Genomic DNA, 26,796 nt, shown 5'->3' on the forward strand with positions numbered 1-26,796 from the left:
TGTGAAGCAACGCGGCGAGCTTAATGGGCACCTTTTCGACCATAGGTGATTTTTCTTGATAGGTAATTTATTTTTATGGTTTTTTTTTTGTCGTTTGAATATTTGAAAATTTTCCAAAATGGCGGAGCCATAAGGGCTGTGAGTTCCTCTACCCGTAGAGTACCTAAATAAATCATTAAAATCTGTCATGCGTCTTAAATATAGGCCATGGTTAACTGGTAGAGAACGCCTGTAAGCATTAAGTCCTCCATTAGCAAATTTCAGCAACGTGCATTACAGCTCATAAATATTTAAAAACAGAACCCATTAAATGCTGAAAAAAATGTGTATACAATTAAAATACAATTCTGAAAGCAGTCCAAGCTGAATTTTTATCTTATCTTTTCTTATGTGCTCTTTACCCGCTGAAATTTCGCTTAGCGGATACTCTCTGGTTAGTTATGCTCTCTGCTCCTGGTAGTGCGCCGAGTAAAGACAAGTATGGAATATAGAATATTCATCTCTTTTACCAGTTTTACCTAATATGTGATTGGACTTTAAACTAGTTTAAAGTGTCGTGAGTCATAATAACATAAGCTAATTTTAGGGTTTAACTCATGTATTTTTAAGTCATGTATTTCAGCGACTTGTTTAGGAGAGACTAGGTCAACGATTGTTATCCACGACAGTGCAAAACCACCCACAACTCATCGCACGCCTAACGCGTTGAGCGACAGTACGTAGCGCGCAGCTATCGTGAACTCTACTCATTCTACTCATACACTGTTAGTGCTCGAAAATGGAGACCCAGACTCTCCGAAAAATGTTACGCGAGTGCCTAAAAAATACGTGAGTTACGGCTCATTTAGGCGGTGCGAGAACTCGCATGCGAGTTTCATTACATTGCGCCATTTGATCGGTCGGCTGAATTGATGTAACCTCATGGTCCGCAATGTAACTAATCGTAGGTATACGAGTTCGCGCACCGTCTAAATAAGCCCTTAAACCATAAAATTTGCTTAACATTTTATGTGTGTCGAAATTAACTTTACTGTACCTATTTACTATTAATTTGTCTATGTTGTGCGCTTTTAAGTAGCGTGCCGAGTTAAGTGAGTGTTGGGAACTTATCACGCAACTAGTCTCAACCCCACAGTGTTTTTGCACTGAATAATTAAGGAACAAGGTTTCAGTACTTTCGGTGCACTCTACATGAAATGTTTTGAAACACGAAACAAAATGTTTATCGAAACTGTAGTAAAACTAACGGACTACAATGTGAAGGATCCTAATAACGCTCTCAAATCTTTTCAATCCACCGCGAAAGGCTAAAAAGGCTTAAAACTTATACTTATGCCCCTCTTTAAGCCACGCGAGGCAAGTGACGACAAAAAGTTTGGAAGACTTTCCATTTGTAGTTTCAAAAAGTAAGTAATTGAAAACTTTATGATTTTGCATGAAATATTACTTATTTCATTGGACGAATCCAATTTGTTTTGATGGCAGCTCGTAACATATGGCCATAATGCTCCATTTGTGCATGTCATTGGAAAATTGCCAAATTATTCTTTTCGAAATGAGTATTCATAGGTATTCATAGTATATTGAGTGGAATATAAATCGATCTGGGTGGTCTGAGTTTTGGTGTGTGACATGTATGAATATCTCTGCTGCCTGAACCACAGAATAAATAATAGTACTAAGTACAGAAGACTCGCTCTCTAACAAAACGCGTCTGTTACGATCAGCACAGATATGATTTGTTAGATGTATTTTCCGATATTTTTTTTTTCTTGTATAATAAATTCCGATCGTCTTTTTTCCCTGTATAAAAATTTCCGCACGCCTTTTTTCCCTATAGATATATTTCCTGGTATATTTTTTTTCTTGTATATATAAATCTGAACGCCTTCTTTCCGTATAGACATATTTTCCGATAGATTTATTTTCTTATACACAAATATCTGAACGCCTTCTTTCCCTGTATTTTTGTTGTTTAACGAAAAATTTCATGGTCATTCATTTTACTAGGGGCAAAACTTCTTATTTGCTTGGACCCTGTTTGCAATCTTGTGTGGAATATTTTGTGTATCATGGTTAGTTATCTTTAAAGGAATTTTACCAATCAGTAATCAAATCAAACGAGTGAAACGTTGTACTTAGTTAGGCACTTGACAGAAGTACGCCTATTAATCCTCTATACAGTTTATACGTGTAGATAACTTTCTGTCTATTTAGTTTATTACATTGCGAATACATATTATATAATTTTCTATCAAGAATCATATCTATTTTAAAATTTCTGATCAGGAAAAAAGACAGCCGGGAATTTGTCCCCTAGTAAAATTAAGGACTATAAAATATTGCATTATGTTAAAAAAATACAGGGAAAGAAGGCGTTCAGATATTTGTGTATAAGAAAATAAATCTATCGGAAAATATGTCTATACGGAAAGAAGGCGTTCAGATTTATATATACCAGCCAGCCTATTATGGATAGCTTTATCCATCTTTATCCACGTGATAAAATAACTGTCACTGTTTAACACCGTGGGAAAGAAAGTGACGGACACCGTTTTATCACGCTGTCACGTAGACAAGAACGACCATCATATCCGTACAGGAAATATATCTATAGGGAAAAAAGGCGTGCGGAAATTTTTATACAGGGAAAAAAGACGATCGGAATTTATTATACAAGAAAAAAAAATATCGGAAAATACATCTAACAAATCACTTTTAGCTACCTGTAGCAAAGCGACGAAATCGCGGAGTGAGCTACGCCTACCTGAACCCACTGCACCTTAAGCGTTAGCGTAGGTAGGTATTATATCGAAGGTGCTTAACCTAGATTTTCAAGTTAAAGTTAATACGAGTCAAAACAGCCCAAATGTATTCCATGTAAATGAGCGTAGCGGGGAAAATGCAGCGCATCTTGTATTTTCAACTACCCTCCCAATAATTCCTCTCGAATATGAGTTTTGTCCAAATATAAGTTGGCCTCCCCGTTCAGTTTTTGAAGTGAAAACTTCTTTAGCGGCGCTGGGCACTTTTTGAGGTGGGGAAAAAATGATAAACTCGAGACAGCGTAAGGCGATCACGTGACCGTAAGGGGCGTAAGGCGATCACGTAACCGTAAGGGGCGTAAGGTTTAGATGGCCACTCATAATTTAGATGGCATTTAAATCAATAAAGAAAAACTCAATGTTATTTGACATTTATGTTGCGGACTCCTTTTCAAGACTCTTGACCTATGTTCAAATAATTTGACATAGCAGTTTTGTCATAGCAGTATGTAAATAAACGTGTCAATGAAAAGTGTGATCTTATTTGAGAATGATAATAATATATAATAAATAAATAGAATACCTCCGCTAAACGTATGTATCGTGTTACCGGGCGTCGGTTACATAGTGAGGTGAGTTTTCACTTCTATCGGCACTCCTGGAGTGCAGCCGATGTTGCTTGTTTTTAATAAAATGGTCCACTGATGGATACTGTCATAATTGTGTTTTTGTAAGTAGTCACACTACTATTTATACCTAAATTATAAACTAAGAATGTCAGCTAAACTTTATGTAATCGTAAATAGTCTGGTTCCGTCTGAATTAAGCGCTGCCGGATTTCCCTCATTGAATATGACCTCAGGTTTTGTGCGGCCAAAAACTGCAACTGATTTATATATGTAGTTAAATTTTAAAGGTAAAATAATGTTTTCACAAAGCAGTAATGTTTTTGTTAATGAAACGTAAGTAGTTTAGTTTGGAACAAAGCGTAAATACTGACACTTCGGTCCAGGCTATTTTTTTTTTTCATTTTCAGTTAGATAGGTAGTTATTATTGAATATCTAAAAAACACAGTTAAAACTTACGATTTAAAATTTCATTGGTTTTATAAACGGTTCTAGGCAATTTGTAGGGATACTCAAACGCAAAGCAGTTTTGCAGGATTATTAGATTCCTTAACAAAGTTTCTTAAATTTCATATTCATAGCACCTTTTTAAGATTGAACTCAAAGAAAATTATGCACATTTTTACCTTATTACAACGGCACAAGATTCAAAATTGACTGTTTAAAGTAAGCTAGGGTTGTGCCTCGCGTCAATTGAATAAATAATCGGAAAAGTTATCTTCGAAACAATGTCGCTTCGCGCCGTCTCGAGGGATAACCGAAAAACATCTGAAGATCTGCGCTCCTCCATTAAATATCGACTTTATGTCATAGATGGCAAAGTTTACTTTCCAATAACAAGGTTCGGAAAATTGTAGGTGAAGTTTTCTAACTGAAATTGGTGTGGGTTTACGGACAAGTTTGGTCTCTCGTGGGTTTATGTCGCCTTTGCTTATGTACTATCAATATTATAACGAATGGTATTGAAAAAGATATGTAGCCTGACCGTAGAATTGGCTATTTCATGATTGGACCAGGAAATGTATGAATTGGCGGCTGTACTTGATATGATAAAAAACTGTCCATAGATATATTATCCTATTCCTATTAGATCTCAAAAGGATTTTCTAATGATTCATTTGCATAATCTTCGTTTGCCCAACGATTTCTCAAAAGTTTTGAAAAAGAAACCTGTAGAACCCATTAGGTTAGATTTGTGACCTTACTGGAAATTTAGAAAAAATGTGTTCGTAATCATTAATCGTTAAAAAAATTAAACATCGATCAAAAAAAATTGAGCTTGCGATAGTTAACCGGTTATTATCATTCGAAAATTTATTAGTATTTCAATATCGTGACTACTTTGAAAAAAAAAACTCTTATCTTGTTCTGTCAATCAAAAGAAAAATGTGGTAACTATGTATGGGGTGCATACAGAGTTACTGTGTTTTAGCTTTGAGTGCTACTCGCACTGCTGTGCGAGATACGAGACTTCAAAGTAGTGACGATAAAATAAATAGTCACGAACTACGAAGTCAATGGTAAATGTATTGCAAGTGGCAACCCTGCGATTACAACTTGAGCAAGTCTCTTTCAGTAGCTTGTCATAGCAACTCCGGATACACTGCGATTCTTGTCGCCTTATGAGCGTATCGCCTCTGCAAATAACATATTATCTACAAATATCTGGGTGACCGAGCTTCGCTCGGAAAACATATAATAACTCGGAAATGCGCGTTTTCCCAGAGATAAGACCTAGCTAGATCGCTTTTTCGCCCCCAAAAACCCCTATATACCAAATTTCATCGAAATCGTTAGAGCCGTTTCCGAGATCCCCGAAATATAATATATATATATATCTCTGGGGGCACGGTAGTGCCCCCTCCAAGACGAGCAAAGCGAAGCGCAAGGGCACTACCTACCTTTTCTCGAAGCGCTTCGTCGTTTTTTTGAACCCTCTTAACTTGGGTTTGGATTATACCAGATAAACAAAACTCTCGGGATATGATGTCAATAGTGGACTTATTAAGCATAAAAAATTTCAATTGCATAGCTCTTATATTTAAGATTTTATTAATGTCTAAAAAACCCCGATTTCGTCACTGACTCACTCACTCACTGTTGATCATCAAAACCTCTAGGGTACTTCCTGAAGTCCTAGGAAGCTGAAATTTGGTATGTGAGATAGTATTAGTCCACAAACAACAAAATAATTCAAAAACTTTAAATTATTAGCCCCTAAGGGGGTGAAAAGGGGGGTGGAATTTTGTATGGGAAATCAATAGGTAACCGCGGAACCTATTTAGTTGAAATTTGGTATGTAGATAGTTATTGTTATGGAGAAGGATATAAAATAGTTTCAACCCCAAAATCACCCCGTAAGGGTGAAAAGGGGTGGAAAAAAGCGTTAGGGGAAAAAGGGGGTTGAAGTTTGTATGGGGAATCAGTAAAAAGCAGATTGTATATAAAATATGCCCCCAGGTACGTATTTCAGGATTATTAATAGTAAATCACCCGCAACCCTTTAAATCAGAAGATTGTCATAAGCAACTTACAAAAGATGTGAAATCCCACCAAAAACATTTTCATGTAAAATGTTGCCAAGACGAAACCATAAGGCTCGCACTGACAAAAAGTTATCAGATCTCTTGTAGAGCCAAGCTTCTAACTCTACAGGCCCTACCTTCACAGACTCTACACCTTAGTCAAAATATGTGGCTTGGCCGTTTCATTATTACTAGAACTATATTATAATAAAAAATAATGAATAGTGAATACATTTTTCACCTAACGCCCATGTGACGAAACGGTCAAGCCACATATTTGGACTAAGGTGTAGAGTCTGTGAAGGTAGGGCCTGTAGAGTTAGAAGCTTGGCTCTACAAGAGATCTGATAACTTTTTGTCAGTGCGAGCCTTATGGTTTCGTCTTGGCAACATTTTACATGAAAATGTTTTTGGTGGGATATATATATACAGTGTGTAAATCCAATACGGGCGAATATTTAAACGGTGGTTAGCATAGGACCTAAAAAGTATATTGAGATAGATTTTACTTAGAAATGCATTGAAAATTATAACCATACAAAATAATTCGGCCCGCAATGTAATACACCACACACGTTACGGGATATGAGCTTTTTAAAGTAACTGTCAACGCTTGTTGGCAGTTACTATGAAAAGCTCGTATCTCGTAATGTCATTATCATCTTGTTTCTTAATGTTTACAGTACATTGCTGCTCGGTACATGTGGAAAAAATTAATCACGGGGTCATAATTAAGTGTAACTTAAAAAAACATCTTAATTAATGATAAGACGGGTAAATTCTATATCTGGTTTAATTTATTGCCCGTATTTGACTTACACACTGTATATATATATCTATATATATAAATGCAAGTGTCCTGACTGACTGACTGACTGACTGACTGACTGACTGATTCATCAACGCAGAGCCGAAACTACAAAAGCTAGAAAGTTGAAATTTGCACACTAGGTTGAATTTATAAAGTGTACAAGAGATAAGAAGCGATTTTGAAAAATTCAACCCCTAAGGGGGTTAAAAAGGGGATGAAAGGTTGTATGGGGTGCAAGTTTTATTTTAAGCTAGGAATTTGAAACTTTGTAAAAATGTACTATATTAAAAAACAAGAAAACTAATTTCTGCGTTTTCGAAAATTCATCCCCCAAGGTGGTGAAAAAGGGGTTGAAAGTTTGTATGGAGATCAAATATTTTTGTGAGTGTTGGACTTGAAACTTTGTATATGGGGATATTATTATAAGACGGGAAAAGTAATTTCAGCGTTTTTGAAAATTCATCCCCTAACAGGGTTAAAAAGGGGTTGAAAGTTTGAATCCATTACAAATGCTTTGAAACTTCTTAGAAAGACATAATAGCCGATGACAAAAAAAAAGGAATTGCGACGTTTTAGGTAATTCAACCCCTAAGGGGGTAAAAAGGGGATGAAACTTTGTCCCGGGGTGCAAATTTTATTTTAAGCTAGGACCTTGAAACTTCGTAAAAAGGTATTAAATTAAAAAACAAGAAAACTAATTTCAGCGTTTTTGAAAATTCATCCCCCAAGGTGGTGAAAAAGGGGTTGAAAGTTTGTATGGAGATCAAATATTTTTGTGAGTGTTGGACTTGAAACTTTGTATATGGGGATATTATTATAAGACGGGAAAAGTAATTTCAGCGTTTTTGAAAATTCATCCCCTAACAGGGTTAAAAAGGGGTTGAAAGTTTGAATCCATTACAAATGCTTTGAAACTTCTTAGAAAGACATAATAGCCGATGACAAAAAACAGGAATTGCGACGTTTTAGGTAATTCAACCCCTAAGGGGGTAAAAAAGGGGATGAAACTTTGACCTGGGGTGCAAATTTTATTTTAAGCTAGGACCTTAAAACTTCGTAAAAAGGTATTAAATTAAAAAAAACAAGAAAACAAATTTCAGCGTTTTTAAAACTTCATCCCCCGAGGTGGTAAAAACGGGGTTGAAATTTTGTACGGAGATCAGATATTTTTGAGAGTGCGGGACTTGAATCTTTGTATTTGAGGATATTATTAGAAGACAGGAAAGGTTATTTCAGCGTTTTGTAAAATTCATCCCCTCATTTAAAAGGGGGTTGAAAGTTTGTATGGAGTTCAAATTTTATTTTAAATTAAGAACTTGAAACTTCGTAAAAATATATGTTATTAAAATACAAGAAAACTAATTTCAGCGTTTTTGAATTATCATCTCCTAAGGTGGTAAAAAGGGGGTTGAAAGTTTGTATGGATATCAAACATTTTTTCGAACGTGGGACTTGAATCTTTGTATTTCGGGATATTATTAAAATACAGGAAAAATAATTTCAGCGTTTTGTAAAATTCATCCCCCAACAGGGTTAAAAAGGGGTTGAAAGTTTTAATCCATTACAAATGCTTTGAAACTTCTTAGAAAGGCATAATAGCCGATTACAAAAAAAAGTAATTGCTACGTTTTTGGAAATTCAACCCCTAAAAGAGGATGAAACTTCGTCTTAGGGTGCAAATTTTATTTTAATATAATGGAACTTGAAACTTTGTAAAAAGGTATTAAATTAAGATACAAGAAAACTAATTTCAGCGTTTTTGAAAATTCATCCCCTAAGGTGGTGAAAAAGGGGTTGGAAGTTTGTATGGATATCAAACATTTTTTCGAATGCGCGACTTGAATCTTTCTATTTTGGGATATTATTAGAAGACAGGAAAAGTTATTTTAGCGTTTTGTAAAATTCATCCCCTAACAGGGTTAAAACAGGGTGAAAGTTTGTATAGGGTTTAAATTTTATTTAAAGCTACAAACTTGAAACTTCGTAAAAATGTATTTTGTCAAAAGAGAAGAAAACTAATTTCAGAGATTTTGATAATTCATCCCCCGAGGTGGTGAAAAAGGGGTTGAAAATTTGTTTGGAGGCCAAACATTTTTTTGAGTGCGGGACTTGAATCGTTGTATAAAGGCATATTATTAGAATACAAGAAAAATAATTTCAGCTTTTAAAAAATCATCCCCTAAAATGATTAAAAAGGGGTTGAAAGTTTGTATAGGGTTCAAATTTTATTTAAAGCTAGGAACTTCAAACTTTGTAAATAGGTAGTTAGGTAGTAGGTTTTATTAAATAGAGGACATGAAAATCTTCTAAGGGTGTTTAGAGGGATTATAACGAGGACAATTTTATTCAGTTAGGGGCTTGAAACTTCGTAGGTTGTGAAAGACAAAGTCTCATTCGTTGTATAATATTAATAATTAACAAATGATTAACCGTCCTACCGCAATCTCTTGCTGCACAATGTTCTAAGCTAATGTAGAATATATAACCACCAATATACAAATCCACGCGTACGAAGTCGCGGGCAACAGCTAGTATATAAATAAATAAATAAATAAACAAAAATTGCTCGTTTAAAGGTATTAGATATAAAAGATGGCCTTTCTCAAATATAAAAAGTGTGACCAAACTTGGAATGATGTCAATTGTCATTAGAAATATTCAATTCAGAAATAATATGTGATTGCGTAAATTATTTGCTTAAATAACAGTATATTCCAGAATATAATCACCAGCGGCGGCGCGTCCATAAAAGCCGACTCCCACCGGCTTGCCTGTTTTTGGACGTTTGATTTGAGCAGAGTTGTAAAGGAAATTATATGTAAGCCAAATTAGCCTTGCCTATGGATATGTTTGACGCGCCGCCACTGATAATCACCCACCGTATACCCTGAATACAGCTTTTCGTTGTTGTAATTTGCAGCTGCGACTGCAACAAAGCTGCAACAGTAATGCAGTTGCAGTTGACATCCGTACGTCACCTTTAGGTATTAATGTTAGCAAAAATACTGTACATATGTACCTATAGCGACGTTTAGTCGATTAGCGAACCGAATAGTTTCTGTTCCGTAGCGTAAAACCGAGGACACACTAGGGCTAGAGGACAAATGAAAGGTACACGGAAAGAACGTGTCTAGTCACTTTTTTCGGAAAATGAGATTTTTATCTCAAAATGAAGAGCTCTTAATGAACTATTAGTTATAGAGTCAGACCGAGAAAAGTCTGCAGCGATTTTGATAGCCCACGCAGTGCAAGTGTCATTTTAAACGTCAAACTTCTATGAATTTCTGACGTGTAAATAACACTTGCATTGCGTGGGCTATCAACATCGCTGCAGACTTTTCTTGGTCCAACTCTATCTTTTGCTACCACTGTATAATATATGTTACATAACTTTTTTTTAGTTAAATAATACATGGTGACGGAATTACCATACGGTTTGACATTGTTCCAAATTTTAAAACCGCGATTACTCAAAATGTTACTAAAGTGACTAGACATGTTCTTTCCGTGCACCCTTCAAATACCCCGCGACACGTGTCACGAAGTCGAGCGATTTCGCTATATATCCGGCGACATCCCACGACTTATGCCGTTAGCGACGTCAAGCAATATCGTGCCAATTTACGAAACTTCGCCTATCATATCTGGCGACATCGCACAACTTATGACACACACTGGCGACACATATGTCGCGTGATATTGGCAGACATCAAGCGAAGTCCTGCATCGTCGCGCCACACCATCCGACTTCGCTAGCGACGCGTGTCGCGCACTGTTAGGTTTAAAGATATTTATTCTCATAAAAGACATACAAGTCACTTACACGAGAACAGAATTACAAAGTAAAAGTAATTACACACAGTAAAAGTAATTAGAAAAGCATTACAAAGTCACAAAATTGTACAAAAATAGATAAGTAGTAGTGGATCATAACATTCATGATATGTATAATATATTATTAGGTTTATCTATAAACTCGTGTAGTTTAGTTATTACAGTATAAATAGTCAACTTATGTTCTCGGTGAGATATGCTCAAGGAAACATCATAATCTATATAGGTATGTATATTCTGTCTACATTGTTCTTCACTTGTATGCTTCTGTTTTATCTCCTTGTAATAAATAATAATAATAATCCTATCTACGGTAGCATACAAAGTCGCTCGAGAGTGTACACACTCATGCAACAATTTTTTTTTAAGCTGTTGCCATACTCGTATATGTCGAGCGAAGTGCGGCAACGTTCCGCTACTTCGACGTCGCTGGCAACACGTGTAACGGGACATTTGTCGCCATGTGTATCCCTGGCTTTAAGCTAAAACGCCGTAAGTACGAGTGATACTGGCGGTGAACTTTGAGGTTTGAAGTTTCCAACGGGGCTTAGTTCTGGACGAGTTTTTTTCAGTTTCATCGAAGTTGTCGCCTCGAAGCGACGCAGTTTATTTCTAAACTGTTGCTACAAAACACAAACAGTTTAATGACTAATGGTTTATATAAAGTGACATTTATAAAATAAAGATAAGACACGATAGTAGAGTCTGTGCGGAAAGAAAAGAGTCGTGGAATCTATGGGGCCCAATACATTTCACGACTCTTCTCTTTCCGCACAGACTCTAGTAGAGCGTAATAAGATTCTATTTCAAGCGCTTACATATTATTATGGCAATCATGTGCATACATCACGTATAGCGTCGCTATACTTACTCAACCTCATATCTGCAACAATCATTTGATGGAAATGTCGCTTTCCTTTCATTCGGAATTATTTACGGGTGTTTTTGTCAGCAAATGAGCGTTGCAGATAAGAGGTTGAGTAAGTAGGTATAGCGGCGATAGGTAGTGAAATACAAAGTCAGTATTAACGATTTCAAAACATTGCTTATTATAATTCTACGCAATTCAACGTCCTTTTATTGATGTAAATGTTTCATTTTTCTCAAATCATTCTTTTCAGCTTATATGTATTGCTCCATTTTAGTATAAATTGCACGGATTTAACCGATTTTGATGAATGTCAATATAATAGGCGTATTACGTTCATTTTCCTTGTTTGTTTAATCATGGCACGGGTATTCTGGAGGTATATAATGTAAAAATATTCTGCAATCCAAATTCGAACCATTTTCAGTGTACAGTTTAGAATGTATTTCTCATCACGTACCTTTAATAGTTATTTGTACAACAAGAGATCAAAGTTTGATATTTCTTCGAGTGCTTATTTTGAGTCCCGTGCAAGCGAAAGATTCTATAATAGATTCACGAGCGTAGCGAGTGAATCTAATTTAGAATCTTGAGCGTAGTAAGGGACTCAAAAGCGCACGAGATGTAAATAACTTTGATCTCGTGTAGTACACAACATTTTTCACCTCAGCAGTGAGAACATATTAGAGAACCCGAAAAAGGTATCCCTTCTTCATCACTTACCTCTATTCACTCATGTTTTCTTAAGATATACCAACAAATAAATTTTCACCTCAGCAGATCGAACAAGGGTACTTTGCTACTTAAAAACAGTGAGCAAAATCGTATTTTGCTCACTGAGTGAGCAAAATCGCATTTTGCTTATTTTGTCTCACTCAGTGAGCAAAATGCGATTTTGCTCACTGTTTTTAAGTAGCAAAGTACCCTTGTTCGAGCTGCTGAGGTGAAAATGAGTTTTTTTTAGCCCGCTTTGGCAATTGATACAGACCACTAACCTATATAGTAATTCCGGACTGAGTACTTCGTCAAAAACATGTGAACGAAAAAAAGAGGTCAAACTAGAGGATCGCATCTCGTTTCTATTAAGGGAGCAATGACGTCATTGTTTAGACAATAATGCCGACATTAGAAGTAATTTTATGACAATACCTACTATTACTAGTGCAAGTAAGACGCAGTCCTCTAGTTTGAGCCTGTCTTTGGGATTGTTTTCTCTAGTCTCCCATTATCAACTGTTTTACTCGGTGATATTGGCAAAAAAAGTTCAGCGGGTCTATGTAGGTAAAGCCTGACCAGTAATATATGATAATTGTCAAGAGGGCGCTGTTATTCTCATGTATAGGGTGACAATTCAGTGTAGTATGAAAAAATTAGTTCCAGTGAAATTCCGCAACATGGCGCACCCTCAATAGATCCTGGTTCACCTATACTTCCGGATACAGACATTTGAGACCTTAACACGATTTTACTCGTATCTTGAAAGTATTCTACGCCCATCATCATAATTATATTTAAGAGTAAGACTATTGTCGGTGGAGCAATTTCCAAGTTTGGCGGTCTTCTGCCTTCTCTTAAAAAAAAACTTAACGTCGTGTCGTATCAGGCTTGGATACGACACGACGTTAAGTTTTTCCTTTATTTGATTCATGTACGCCCGTATAAATATTTTTAATTACCACTGTACGTACTGTTATATATTAGTAAGGAATTTCACGAATCGGTCGGCAATCTACAAATACTATAATGTTTTATGAATACTGGCGGATTCTATGTTAATTTCACGCTCAAACTCATTTCAATATTTGAATAAGTAAAATACTTTGGGAACAAACCAAATTATTATAATAAATATTTTGATTTGTGTTTTTTAAGTAGTCACACTACTATACCTATTAGTACAGTAGTATATGATTTAAAATAGGTAAGAAAGTGAAATTGTCATCTCCCGTTAAATTTCTTCACAGTAGTCGTAAAAAACACTTTGTAACTAACTCGGCCATCTCTTGGTCACTTTCAACAAATGGACTAATGTTGACTAGAACCTTATCATTTAAATTAATGTGCAACACCACTACATTAAAGAAACGAGGCTAATTCAGAAGTTTTGTTTCAGGAATCGCGTCGAGAGGACCGCGTCGAAGCGATGGCGGGGGTCGGTGCGGCGGATTATGTCGGCTGCCATTTGTAAGAATACTTTCATATTAGAATAGTTCAGAATCAACCTTCAAGACCCTAAGTATATCAAACTAATATGCGCCATATGCTCTAGCGGCCTGGCCACGACATTGCGCGACTGGCTTCAGCTAAGGCGGCAACCATAGGTTGGAGTGAGACGCAGCGATCGGACCTTTCGTTCCCACCAATGGTTTTCGCCTTAGCCGAAGCTAATCGCGCAATGTCGTGGTCAGGCCGCTAGAGCATATGGCGCATATTAGTTTGATATACTTAGGGTCTTGGAGGTTGATTCTGAACTACCATTTGTTTATGATTTTGTACTGGTTCTGACACGATCCTGAGGAGCGTCTTGGTGATTGGCGTGCAGATCTCACACACGACTACGTGTGGTTACAAGGAGCAAGCCACATAAGGTGCTTTATAAAAAATACGACAAAATATTAAAAAAGAAACGTGTACCTTCGTCGTGATTCCCACCGATAAACCGCTCGTAAAAAACGCCGGTTTGCACACTTGCACATGCTCTAAACTCATTTACCTTCGATTATTATTACTACTTCCTTCTGATGTATACTTCCTTTAGATAGTACTCGGATATGATAGTTTTTATGACTTTTGTGTTTATTTTCTTACAGATTCACTTTCATTCATGAACCTTGGCTTGTGAGTTGTTTGATAAGTTTCTCTAATTTTAATTGGCTTTTGGATCTCGGCCAGAGGTCCGTAAACAAAGTTTGTCGCATTCTGCATTTTCCACTTCTGCACTACTATTACTAACTTGTGAGTTATGTTTTCATCTGCGCAGCTTGATTTATTAATATTACGGATGAAAAACGTTCAGGAAAACTTGCGTCTTGCATGTGGACAATACGAAAGTTAACGTATTGGGGTTATTTGGGGTCAACTGGGGTACTTAACTGGGGACCCGCTCCTGTCCCCAACTAACATTAGACAAATGAAATATTCTCCAATTATACGAATTTGTTGTAAGTAAAGTACTTTTTACAATCTTGGAATTAGGATTTACGTATGGATCAGTTTCTCAACTAGCTAGATTAGAACAAGTGAAAAAAAATATTTAGAGTTACCCCATCTGTCTCCAGATATCCCACTTGATGGTACAGTCACGGACTTTAATTGTTGAGCTATTCTGGGTTTACTTTACATTGGATACCTACCTATTTCATAGCGTTACTGTTGACAACCAAATTAGCTTGACCCTTTAGAATTTAGATGAATGAACAATTTTATAAAAATCGTACTTTTTACTGAGGCTTTAATCCTACTGCTTTTAGGAAGAGGTTCGAACTTACCTCTAAGGGTCCAGCAAGAAAAATAGCCTTCAAACTCCATTATGATGTCCAAAGAAAAGTATCTCCAAAGGAAAGTCGTATAAGCCTAACTCATATTATAAAAGTTTTTGACCCTTACTCATTAGATAAATGTAGACACGTATATTCAGTGCACGATCCTTTAGTAAATCATCCATATCGCTTTTAGTCCCATTCACACAACGGTTCCGTTCGTATCTTTCAGTTTTATTTAGCAAAACTTCTCTTATAGTCGGGACGTTTTGTTAAAGAGACATAAGAAGCAGGAAATATTACAGAAAATATTAACAAACATTCTCAAAATTTCCGCAATTTATGGAAACTTTCATGGGAAAATTCTCAATTCAAGTTTCCACTTAGAAATTTCTCGTTCAGATTAGGGATTATTACTCAATGTTCATAACTGTTGACGACTCTGTTTTATTTAACATTTACGTAACTCATGGGCGTTTATTTCACATGTCGTGTTTTTAAATACCTACAACATATTTTTACAACTTGTATTTATCTTCAGACAACCTATCCTGCTTTACGCACGGCTGCAGCACCGGCTGGGTGTCGGGCGTGCTGGGGCGCGAGGCGCTGGCGGGCGGAGCGTGGCTGGCCGCGCTGCCATGCCTCGTCGCGCTGCCCACCGCACCCTTCTTCGCCTTCCTGGCTGACGCCCGCGGCAGGAGAGCCGCGGCAGGGGGTGTCGCTGCTACTTTTATTGTGAGTTACCTATTTTCGGACAATCAGAATCAGAATCAGAAATCGTTTATTGCCTAATTGTTTACATCTTTCAGTTCCCGCAGGATTGTGTCATCTAACTTGTGTCTAAAAAAGATCTGTGTTTTCGGACAAGCAATCCAGCACTGGCTGGGCTGGGCATCTTTTACAAGAGACGCCGAAATTTAAAGTATGGTGGCGCCATCGCTGCCCCTTTATGCTTCGACTGTGCTTCTCTCTATAGCTCTATAGCTCCGTCCATGTAAAGCCCTTTCCCACTGAGGTCCAGTTCCACGGTAACTTTTTTTACTGAATTCCGCATTTTTACATTCGAAGGGAAGGGTTTAATGCCTGATACTGCAAGCATGACGCTGATGAGTACAATTCGTCACATTTCAGTTGAGCTGGTCGCTGGCGGCGTGGTGCGGTCCGCGCGGCGTCTGGGCGGCCAGGGTAGTGGCGGGCGCAGGGGGAGCAGGGGCTTTAGCACTAGCACCGTTATACTGTGCTGAAATATCGCCGAGGACTAAAGGCTTGGCTGCTATGCCGGCTCTTGCTATCAGGTACTTGCAGTTTAGCTGGTTGGTGGCCTTGACAGCCAAGATAGTTGCTGGTCTCTTCTTGATTCAGCACTTCTTGTAGACCCTCTGGCGAGTTCTGTTGCAATAATCACTGTTATACTCGTAGCTTGCAAGTTGGTACCTAAAATACGATTAAAAAACAATTGAATGGAAAGTGGAAATTAATGAAGACTATCAAAAGATCCACTTTGCGAAGAGTTTCACTCTGCGGACAAATGCTCGAGATTTCTTTAATATTCACATCGCCACGTTGAACATGTCTGGTTATGTTTGTTGGATCTCATCATTAGATCCTGATCTTGATCTGATGACTATGAAACAATGTGTAAAGTAGCTTTACACTATCAAACCAAACAGGTAGGCCCGAAGATTGTATGTACATTTTGCTTTTAATTTCAGCTGCGGTATCCTCTTCGCTTTCGTGGCAGGTGGTGTACTGTCAGCACACATGCTGTCTCTGTCTATGGCTGCGCCTCCAACCGTACTCCTACTGTCACTTGTGTGGCTTCCAGAGACGCCTTCTTATCTCATCAGCGTCGGACGCATGCAGGTATTTATCTTCCCACATTTTGTATTAAGCGTTATAAACAGTTTCAATCTTATATGGATAATTTCTGCCTATGGTTTCGTCCGCGTACTGTGTTAGCTTTTTATTGAGCCATAAAAGCAGAATTTAAATTCCATACAGATACTGAGTCTACTAATATACATGTAAAGAAGGTGCACCAATAAATTTGATTCTAATTTTATTTTATCAAGTCAATTACCTACCGTCTTATTGAATAGAGCTGAAGGTGTGGTTTATCAGAATAAATTTGGATGTGATATTTTAAATTCCTATAGTATTGTATATCTCATCTCATCGTTGTAACTGTTGTAAGGTTATTTTAATATACTTGTTAGTGTTATCAGTGTTATCACCATGTCAGTCTAACCATCGCCACGGGTCCCTAACTCCCTTTCCAAGTTCGTGCCAGCCAACACGTTATCCACTATGTGATCTGAATTATCGGTTTACGGCAACGATCATAAAATGAGCGTTTTAAGCACCGACAGTGATCGGTTCGATCGTAAACGAGAATGCAATGTCAACGCTGTGTAGGTTGTGGGGACAAAAAACTAAAATAGACAATAAGTGGCGTTTTGTGAAGGCTAAACGTGACTACTTGTAATATCTATGATGCTTTGTCACCAAATCATTAATCATTTATTGCGTGATATGTGAAATACCTGATAAGTGATTAAATTTGGTAAAAAGACGCGAGGATAAAGTACAAGTGACTAATGATAGCGTGACATGATTTGAGCTTTTGAAAAATCAATTTTAATCTCGATGACTTAAGGCCTATTTTAAAGAATAGATTACTTAATCACATTCCACCACTTATCTACTTTTGCCATTGACTGATAAAAATCATCCGTGGTTTGAGCTTTTGAAAAATCAATTCTAAACAAGTTTACTTAAAGCGTATTTTAATGAATGACATCCTATCACCACTTATCCACATGTGACGTTGATAGTTAAAAGTTATCCACGGTTAAAGCTTTTGAAGCTTTATTTCTAAGTACTTAGAGTTCATAGTCTTTGAAATAAGCTACATTTTCGGATTAAGGTAGAACCGGCTGCAATACTTAATTAACGAAGGCTGATATTTGCTTGTAAATTCATACAAAATTTTAAGGACAGTAGACCTTATTAACCTCAAATACGGTGAATTTTATACGTCAAACCATCTGTCAAAATCAACTATATTGTAGGCTCTCCCCAAATTTAGCCACCTTACTAAGACAACTGCTCGATGCGTGTGGCCGTTGCTCTCCGCCTAATAGGTTGCGATGGGTATGCCAACCCCACCAATGCATCTACGGTTCCACTGTGAGGAGCAACGGCCACCATGTCTTGAGGTTCCCACGGCACCATGTTCTTAATGACATCGTTAGGAGAGCCTTAGTGTCAGAGTTACCTAATATCCCATGTATGCTTGAGCCGCCAGGCTTTAGCCGATCGGACGGCATAAGGCCTGACGACTAGACCCTGGTGCCGTGGGAAAGAGGTAAGTGCTTACTGTGCTTATCAGTACTTTTGCCGCCCCGTATCTTAGTCGTACAATGCGGTCGGCAGGAGCGGCTGCTGAGCATGCGGCGTCTCTTAAAAACCGGCCAAGTGCCAGTCGGACTCGCGCACGAAGGGTTCCGTACCATTAGGTACCTACGCAAAAAACGGCAACAAAATCACGTTTGTTGTATGGGAGCTCCACTTAAATATTTATTTTATTTTGTTGTTAGTACTTATTATTTGTTGTTGGCAACAGAAATATATCATCTAAATAGACAGACAGACCGGCGGACAGCGGAGTCTTAGTAATAGGGTCCCGTTTTTCCTGAAACCCTAAAAAGATAAATACTCGGCGCTGAGCGGGTATTTATTCGTCTCCCTCGGTGTCGAGACTTCGGGATGCTCCGGGAGCTGGGACCTCGCCTGTTTGAAAGGAGCCTTGACCCCCGCTCGGGATTTTTCCTGATGCAAAGACTGTCCATCGCAATCTAACGCGGCAAGGCAGCGAGTGTGATGGGCACCTTTGGGTCGGGAGCAGCCTGGGATGAGTTTAAGTATACGTAGATAGTTATTTTTTACATGTTGATTTAGTTTGTATTTATATTTATATGAAAATCCGTTCAGCAGTTTTTGAGTTTAACACGAACATACAAATGATACAAACAGACAGACACGGCGGTGGACTTTGTTTTATAAGGTGTAGTGATGTTGATCATTGGTTTACAGTTACTTTAAAAAGCTCGTATCCGGTAACTTGTGTGGTGTATTACATTGCGGGTATGGTAGGTATGGTATAATTGTACTTATGGTTAAAATTTTCATTTTATTTCTAAGCAAAATCTATCTCATTCATAACTTTTAGGTCCTTGCTAAAGTCTGCAGCGATATTGATAGCCCACGCAGTGCAAGTGTTATTTACCCGTCATAAATTCATAGAAGTTTGACGTTTAAAATGACGCTTGCACTGCGTGGGCTATCAAAATCGCTGCAGACTTTTCTCGGTCTGACTCTATTAACTACTCTATACAGGGTGGTACAAACCTCGATGTCCAACATTTTTTTTAATTTTATCACTACGTGGGCTACCAGATTACTAATTTGGGAACTTTCCACCTCGGTTCCTTTGACCGGCGACTCTGTCAAATTATGACTATAGTCACTTTTTTTACCTTTACAAAAAAACTTAGGGACTAGCAGTTTCTAAAATAACCAAAAGTCCTAGAACTCGCTTGTTTTTTCTTAATTAGGTAAAATCTAAACTTGACCTGCTTGAACATAAAACTTTGACTTATGTCTTTTTTTTCCAACTCGCAGCCAAGTGAGGATGCTGATTTTTTTTTAGCAACTGCGTCGTTTGTAAAGGAATATGTTACAAAAAGAAACATTCAAAAAAGTTCAAGAAATAGATTTTTTTATAATTGGTTCACCCCGGAATTTCTTAACAAAAGTTAAAAGTTCAAAAATTCATAATTCATAACTCGAAATCTACGAAAAATCGGCTAACATACATAGAGTATATTCTAATAGCCCACGATATGAGGAAACTAAAAAAAATTTTAACGTCGTGGTATAGACCACCCTGTATAGTTTGAGTGTTGGATTGCAACTAAATCAGTACGACGCTGTCATTTTCTATTACGCGATTACGTCCGATTTTACCCGAAAAACGAAGTTCATTCTTGTAAGTATAGTTGGTCAAACCAATTTGTCATTAAATACGAACAATACTTACAAACTATACTCATCCTTTTCTTTTGGGTGCTAGTACTAGTGTAAGACAAAGATAGTATGATTATCTCTGTCTATGTTTGAAATGCGACAGTGCTTTGACAAACGATAATAATATAACCTATTTGGAGTTTCGCATTTTAAATATACTTGGTCAACCAGATCTTGTCAGAGGAAAAAGGCGGCAAATTTGAAAAATGTAGGCGCGAAGCGAAGGGATATCGTCCCATAGAAAATTTAAATTTCGCGCCTTTTTCTACTGACAAGGTTTGGTTGACCATCTATAGAAAAAAAATCAGCGATGTCAAACCGGCGACATGATAGATTTTCATTGTCAGTCAGGCTAAAAGTACCTACAATGTAATATTAATTTAAAAATTCATTGCGTAACCTATACCTATAGGAAGAAAACAAACAAATAAATTGCATTAAATATATGCAGAACATGAGAACTATGAGAGTATGGATCACTCCATACGCAGAAGTGATTGATGGCTGAACATATATTCTGAAATTCGGCAACGCTATGAAGAAAAAATCCTTGGACGCCTATTCTCCACAGGTGACACGAGAGGAAATATTGTCTGAAAAAAAACTGCAAGAGCTGATTTTATACGCAGATAAAAAAGACGTTAGAGTTTATGGAGACATGACAGAAGACGCGGTATGCTGAAGAATATGTTGTCACAAAAGAAGCGGCAGTCCGTTTAAATGTAAATATGTTGGAATGACCTTCTACTGGTGTCAGCGAGCTTGCCGTGATAACTTCACGAGCTAATCACAGCCGCGTGTGATAAAATCATGGTTCCTACTGTGCGAAACATTTAGGGCGCGTGTACATGGTGCCGCCGCCGCGCCGCCGCCGCACCTTCGCGCTATGTACACGAGACGCGTAAAACCCGCGGCGGCGGCGCGGCGGCGGGCTATACGCGTCTCGTGTACATAGCGCGAAGGTGCAGCGGCGGCGCGGCGGCGGCGCGGTGGCGGGCTTTACGCGTCTCGTGTACATAGCGCGAAGGTGCGGCGGCGGCGCGGAGGCGGCACCGTGTACACGTGCCCTTATATGTATGGAATCGAAGCTGTTTCCGGCCTAACTCCAATCTGTGGCTAAATGTTTTGGTGCTTGTAGTTTTTAAGTATTCTAAATTAAATACTCTGATTTAAACATAATTAGATTGTTTTTTTATTATTATTTATTTCTCTATTTTCACTTTATTGCACGAAACATAGGACGTTTTGCCAAATGGAATTCTCTACCAGTCAGGCGTAAGGCAAACAGAGATTGGTGTTGGTATGTAGGATATAAAAGCGACCGTATGTCGAACAGGTAATCTGGTTGCTGGCATTACATACATCTTTCGTGCTGGTATTTTATACTGTTAAATCGTACCTATGCCTAAAAAAGAGACGAACTCCGAATGTGACGTCCTCAGAAAGTGGCGTTCTCAGAAAGTGACGTCCTCAGTGCAACATTATATCTTTAATTAAGTACTTTAAGATGTGCCGGCAATCCGTCGCCATGTTGAGTTTGAGGTCGGCGTCTAGTTCGGCACACAAATAGAGTGCCAAGTCTGTGAGCACTCTATATATGTGCCGAAACTCCTCGTTGGGCATATCAAAAGGGTTCCATGTATCCCTTATGGCACGTCGTTGAATTTTTCTTTGTTGATGCTTTTCTTCCATGGCAGCAGCTGCCAAGAAGAAATTATATCTTTGCCATCTCTACAAATAATGTAATGATATTCTTATATGAATACAAATGGAGTTCAAATAGTATATATTATATTTGAAAAAAAGAAACTATACCGGCCAAGTGCGAGTCCAAAATTTTAGACCCAATAATTTCGGAGATAAAGGTGGGGGGAGGGGGTAATTTTTTGGCTATTTTCTTAAATAACTTCTAACCTATTTATTGTACTTAAAAAAATCGCTGGTGGCCTAGCGGTAAGAGCGTGCGGCTTGCAAATCTTGCAATCCAGAGGTCGCGGGTTCAAACCCCGGCTCGTACCAATGAGTTTTTCGGAACTTATGTACGAAATATCATTTGATATTTACCAGTAGAAGGAAAACATCGTGAGGAAACCGGACTAATCCCAATACGGGCCTAGTTTACCCTCTGGGTTGGAAGGTCAGATGGCAGTCGCTTTCGTAAAAACTAGTGCCCACGCCAGTTCCTGGGATTAGCTGCCAAGCTGCCCAGGCTCCCATGAGCCGTGGCAAAATTCCGGGACAACGCGAGGAAGCCATGTCCGTCTTTGGGTGAGGGGTCACTAATTTACATATGTGTACTAAATTTCAACTTAATTGGTCTAGTCGTTTCCGTGAAAATAGGCTGTGACAGACTGACAGACAGACGCACGAGTGAACCCTAAAAATTGTATTTTTCACCACTTCTATACCATGAGAGCACCTTATCGTGCCCAGTGAGCACCACGATAAATTAATCAAAGGCTAGCCGTCAAAAATCGACTATATGTCTAATTATCCAACAAACGTAGCCATTTACCGTCTATCGCTGTCAAAGTGGACAAAACGGTATGAATGTTATAAAAATGTATAAATCTAGACAAGTGTCTTTTATATCATTTAACTTATCCACTTATCAACTAAGTTTAAGTTGGAAAAGTAGACAAGTGACATATTATCCAACGAGCATGTTATGCAGTTAATCGTTTAACGACTATCGCTGTCAAAAGTGGAAAAGACGACAAATCAATAAAAACTGGATAAAATGTCCGTTTTATCATCATTTATACAACTATATCATTTATACAGTCGACCATCATAGCCCTACAGGCTACATAATCGACTTTACTCCTACTGTTTGTCAGTCAGCAGCACAAGTATCTAAGCGGGCGAGGTGTTCAAAATGATCTTGACGCCACTTTATTGTTAAGAGAATAAGAGCGCGTCAAGGTAATTTTGAACACCTCGCCCGCTTAGCAACTTCTACTGCTGACTGTAAATTATTTTAGAAAACGCTTTGTTATTTGACTTTTAACTGCAAAAAATAACTACTTGATCCGATTTAAGCCTAATAAGATTCATCTTGATGTGATAAAGATATATTGGATTTATATTTTTGATAAAATAAATCAGTAAAAAATGAGACCGTTTACATTCGATTTATTCATTCAGAGTTGGTTTTCTAGACATCTACCTGAAGTCAAATTATCTAAACACACTTTTAGTGGTGAGGGAGTCAGAGCGTAATGCAGATCATTTTAAACACCTCGCACTTCACAACTTCCTGTTGGCGACTGTATACTCAAGACAACGGTTACCATAGAGAAAAAAATACATAGATTTCTCACTCCATACATCAGTTTTAGTACCAGAAAGACTATTAGCATCTAGCATCGAGTAGCGGAACTATCAGTACTGCTACATCTATTGTCAAGTAGCAGTACTGATAGTTCCGCTACTCGATGCTAGATGTAGACACTGAAATTAATAGTCTAACTGATGTATGGACTAGTATGGAGTGAGCACTCTTGTCTTACTATATTTCTCTATGACGGTTTCTGAATAAGATGAACGTCTAGTTCCATGTTTCCAGGACGCGGCCAGAGTAATCTGCTGGCTAGATGGCTCCGACTTCCGCGAAGACCTGACGGACGCCATTGAGCAGCAGGAAGTGATGATCAGAACGGAGCCAAGCCGTCGGGAGTCCGAGGCGCTACAGCCCATGCTCAGGCGCAGCCGGAGCGAGGGCACTAGCGAGGGGAAGGAGCAGTCTGTGTGTCGGGATCTATGTAAGTGACGAACTGACGGACGCCATAGAACAAGAAGTCATGATGAAAACGAATTTCAATCGGACTTTCCGACCCCGAGGGGAAACTAGGCCTTATTGAGATTAGTTCGGGTTTCTCACGATGTTATCCTTCACTGAAAAGCGACTGGTAAATATCAAATAATATATCGTACCATAGAGAAATATAGTAAGACAAGAGTGCTCACTCCATACATCAGTTAGACTATTAATTTCAGTGTCTACATCTAGCATCGAGTAGCGGAACTATCAGTACTGCTACTTGACAATAGATGTAGCACCGACTGGAAAGTCTTATCTCAACAGCATAAGACTTTCCGGTCGGTGCTACATCTATTGTCAAGTAGCAGTACTGATAGTTCCGCTACTCGATGCTAGATGATAATAGACTTTTTGGTACTAAAACCAATGTATGGAGTGAGCAATCTATGTATTTTTTTCTCTATGATCGTACATAAGTTCCAAAAAACTCATTGGTACGCGCCGGGGTTTGAACCCGCGATGTCCGGATTGAAAGTCTTACGCTTTTCCCGATAGGCCACAAGCGCTTTTTATACATAAGGTTGCGTAAAAACACTTTCTACAATGTTAGTATCTTTTCTATCCCATTTTTCGGGGACTATGTTTGTATGTAGAAGCGGCCTCGTGAGTCTCGTGACGTAATCCCCTTAACTCTTAACTTTGACAATTTCCAGTCCGCCACCGCCGCTCCCGACGCGCTCTGATCTCCTGCTGTCTCCTTCTGGCCGCCGCGGCTGGCAGCGGCGCGGGCGCCGTCAACAGCTTTGCAGCAGCCGTGCTCACTCACTCCGGGCACACGCTGCCATCGCTGAACCTTACTGCTTACAACTTTACTGTGTATAATGGGTAAGTGAATGTCTAGTTTCTATGCTATCCTTTCCTAAGTTCCACTTCCTAACAACGGCTTCGTCATTGCCAACCTCAAAATCTATCTAACTAAGACCACTTAAAGAACTGTGCACCGTAGCACAAGGGCGACGTCAGACAGGGTTCCTTTAACATAGAACAATAGAACAGAGGGCCTACCGCGAACCACGTTCGACGTGTTGCCTCCCTGTCACACTTACGTACGAATTTACAAGTGCGACAGAGAGGCAACACGTCGAACGTGGTTCGCGGTAGGCCCTCAGGTGTCTGAACGCAAACGCCGAAGGCCCGGTGCGTCCGACAGGTGCGCGCTGCTTGACCTTATTGTATGGGACTTTTTCACAACACGCCAATTTTGCGCCATTTCAACAAAATCATCTTGTTGGCACTGGGCTTTTGAACATTTTTTTGGCAGTATGAGACAAAAATCTAACTCAATTAAATTTTGTAAGCAGACTGAATCCATGAAGAGCGAAGTTGAAACACTGGATTTAAATTTTCCAGAACAGTGTCCCGTGGATGGAGGCAAACGACTGAGACGGGGTCCGTCCTCTGTGGAACGGCGCTCGTCATTGGAGCAGCAGTCGCCACTGTGACCGTCGACAAGGTCGGACGGAAGGTACAGTGCGCAATGTTATCAGTACTACTAGATGCAGTGCGTAACATATCTGCCCCTCAACAGCCGTAAAATCCATTGTAAAACTCATTTAGTTGATTATTTTCGTGCTATAAATTCCATATTCAAACTAGTTTTCTACTAAGCTGTTATTCTATCTCTACTGAAACAAGAATGACAAACTTCTATGTGTTATCTGAAGAATGTTAATCATTTAAATTTATTGGCTTTTGCAAAAAACCTTAATATTGCAGGTGCTACTTCTAATATCCTGCGTCGGCATAGCATTCTGCCTCGCCATCCTCGGCCTCTACTGCGACCCTCGCGCTCACATGTACTCCTGGTACCCACACCAACTGTGGCCTTATCGAAAACTTATAGTCAAAGAAAAAGCACACAACAACTATACAATCGAAAATATGGCTAAAGATGCCTTAAGAGATATAACTGATTCAAAGCCATTTAATTATTTAGGAAATGAAAGTATAGCAGAAATAAGTCTACAAACAGCAGAAAAGAATGTTAATAATAGCGTAGAAGAAAGATCAGCAGTAAAAATAAATCCAAACCCAATGGAGAAGAATGTTGAAGATTCTATATGGCCACCAGTGATACTGCTGTCAATGGTTTTGTTCCTGTATAACATTGGTTTGGGATCCGTGCCTTATGTATTGATCTCGGAATTGTTTTCAATCAATGTAAGTATGACGTCTATATTCCTATAGAAGTCCTCATTTTGTTCGCCATCGATTTTTAAGTCTTCATTGCAACCTACATCCAAAATTTTCCAGTTATTAGCCTCTTATTCAATAATTATACAAAACTCACATAAACAACAAACAAAATATGCATAGTACCTAAAAAAAATATTTAAATCCATAAGTTTCACCAACTACATATACCTACTAATAAGTTCCTATTTAATTTGGACTGCAATGTTAATTTACGCATTTTTTTTTACATAATATCAAAGACATTTAGTGTTATTTTATTTTACTTTACCAGGTACGCAGCGTCGCATCAAGCTTGCTCATATCCTGGATGTGGCTCAGCAGTTTTTTCACTCTTCGCTACTTCGGTTCTCTCGCTCTTACCCTCGGTCTCCACGGCATCTATTACATCGGTGCTTCTATCACACTTCTGGTCTCCGGGTTCATCTATTTCATGTTGCCTGAAACAAAAGGGATGAATCAAAAGCAAATTGATGATCTGTTGAATGGCCCGCTCTTGGTTCATAAAAAAAGGAAACGTAAGACGAATGAGACTTGATCTTCGGATTTGACCGAGAGTAGAGTTTCGGTGTTTTAAAAATCTCAAATTACGTTACACAAAGCAAGATATATCATTGAAGATGAAATCTAAATGACAAATGTGTTGGATGGACATGGAAATGTGTATTAATGTGGCTAGAGAGGTATTTCAGTCAGACATCACACCAAACAAGCTATTGTATTTCGCATATCAGAATTGAACAATTAAGTATTTCCTAAGAAAATCGTTTCTGTCTATCA

The 26,796-nt window shown here is 38.4% G+C and overlaps 2 protein-coding genes across 2 annotated transcripts in view; one reads left to right on the forward strand and one right to left on the reverse strand.

The window, feature by feature from the left end:
* Window positions 1-26,650, forward strand: part of LOC134657868 (facilitated trehalose transporter Tret1-2 homolog) — a 91,077-nt gene extending 64,427 nt beyond the window's left edge. The window contains exons 2-10 of the mRNA XM_063513449.1: window positions 13,544-13,614; window positions 15,451-15,647; window positions 16,044-16,207; window positions 16,625-16,775; window positions 23,569-23,764; window positions 24,477-24,648; window positions 25,174-25,288; window positions 25,540-25,983; window positions 26,291-26,650. Of these exons, the coding sequence (XP_063369519.1) occupies window positions 13,544-13,614; window positions 15,451-15,647; window positions 16,044-16,207; window positions 16,625-16,775; window positions 23,569-23,764; window positions 24,477-24,648; window positions 25,174-25,288; window positions 25,540-25,983; window positions 26,291-26,554 (1,774 nt within the window). The 3' untranslated portion in view covers window positions 26,555-26,650. The remainder of the gene's footprint in view (window positions 1-13,543; window positions 13,615-15,450; window positions 15,648-16,043; window positions 16,208-16,624; window positions 16,776-23,568; window positions 23,765-24,476; window positions 24,649-25,173; window positions 25,289-25,539; window positions 25,984-26,290) is intronic.
* LOC134657817 (facilitated trehalose transporter Tret1-like) overlaps window positions 1-26,796 on the reverse strand; it is a 404,724-nt gene that overhangs the window by 207,854 nt on the left and 170,074 nt on the right. The window lies entirely within an intron of this gene.

Source organism: Cydia amplana, chromosome 21, assembly GCF_948474715.1.
Source record: "Cydia amplana chromosome 21, ilCydAmpl1.1, whole genome shotgun sequence".
Taxonomy (NCBI): Eukaryota; Metazoa; Arthropoda; class Insecta; order Lepidoptera; family Tortricidae; genus Cydia; species Cydia amplana.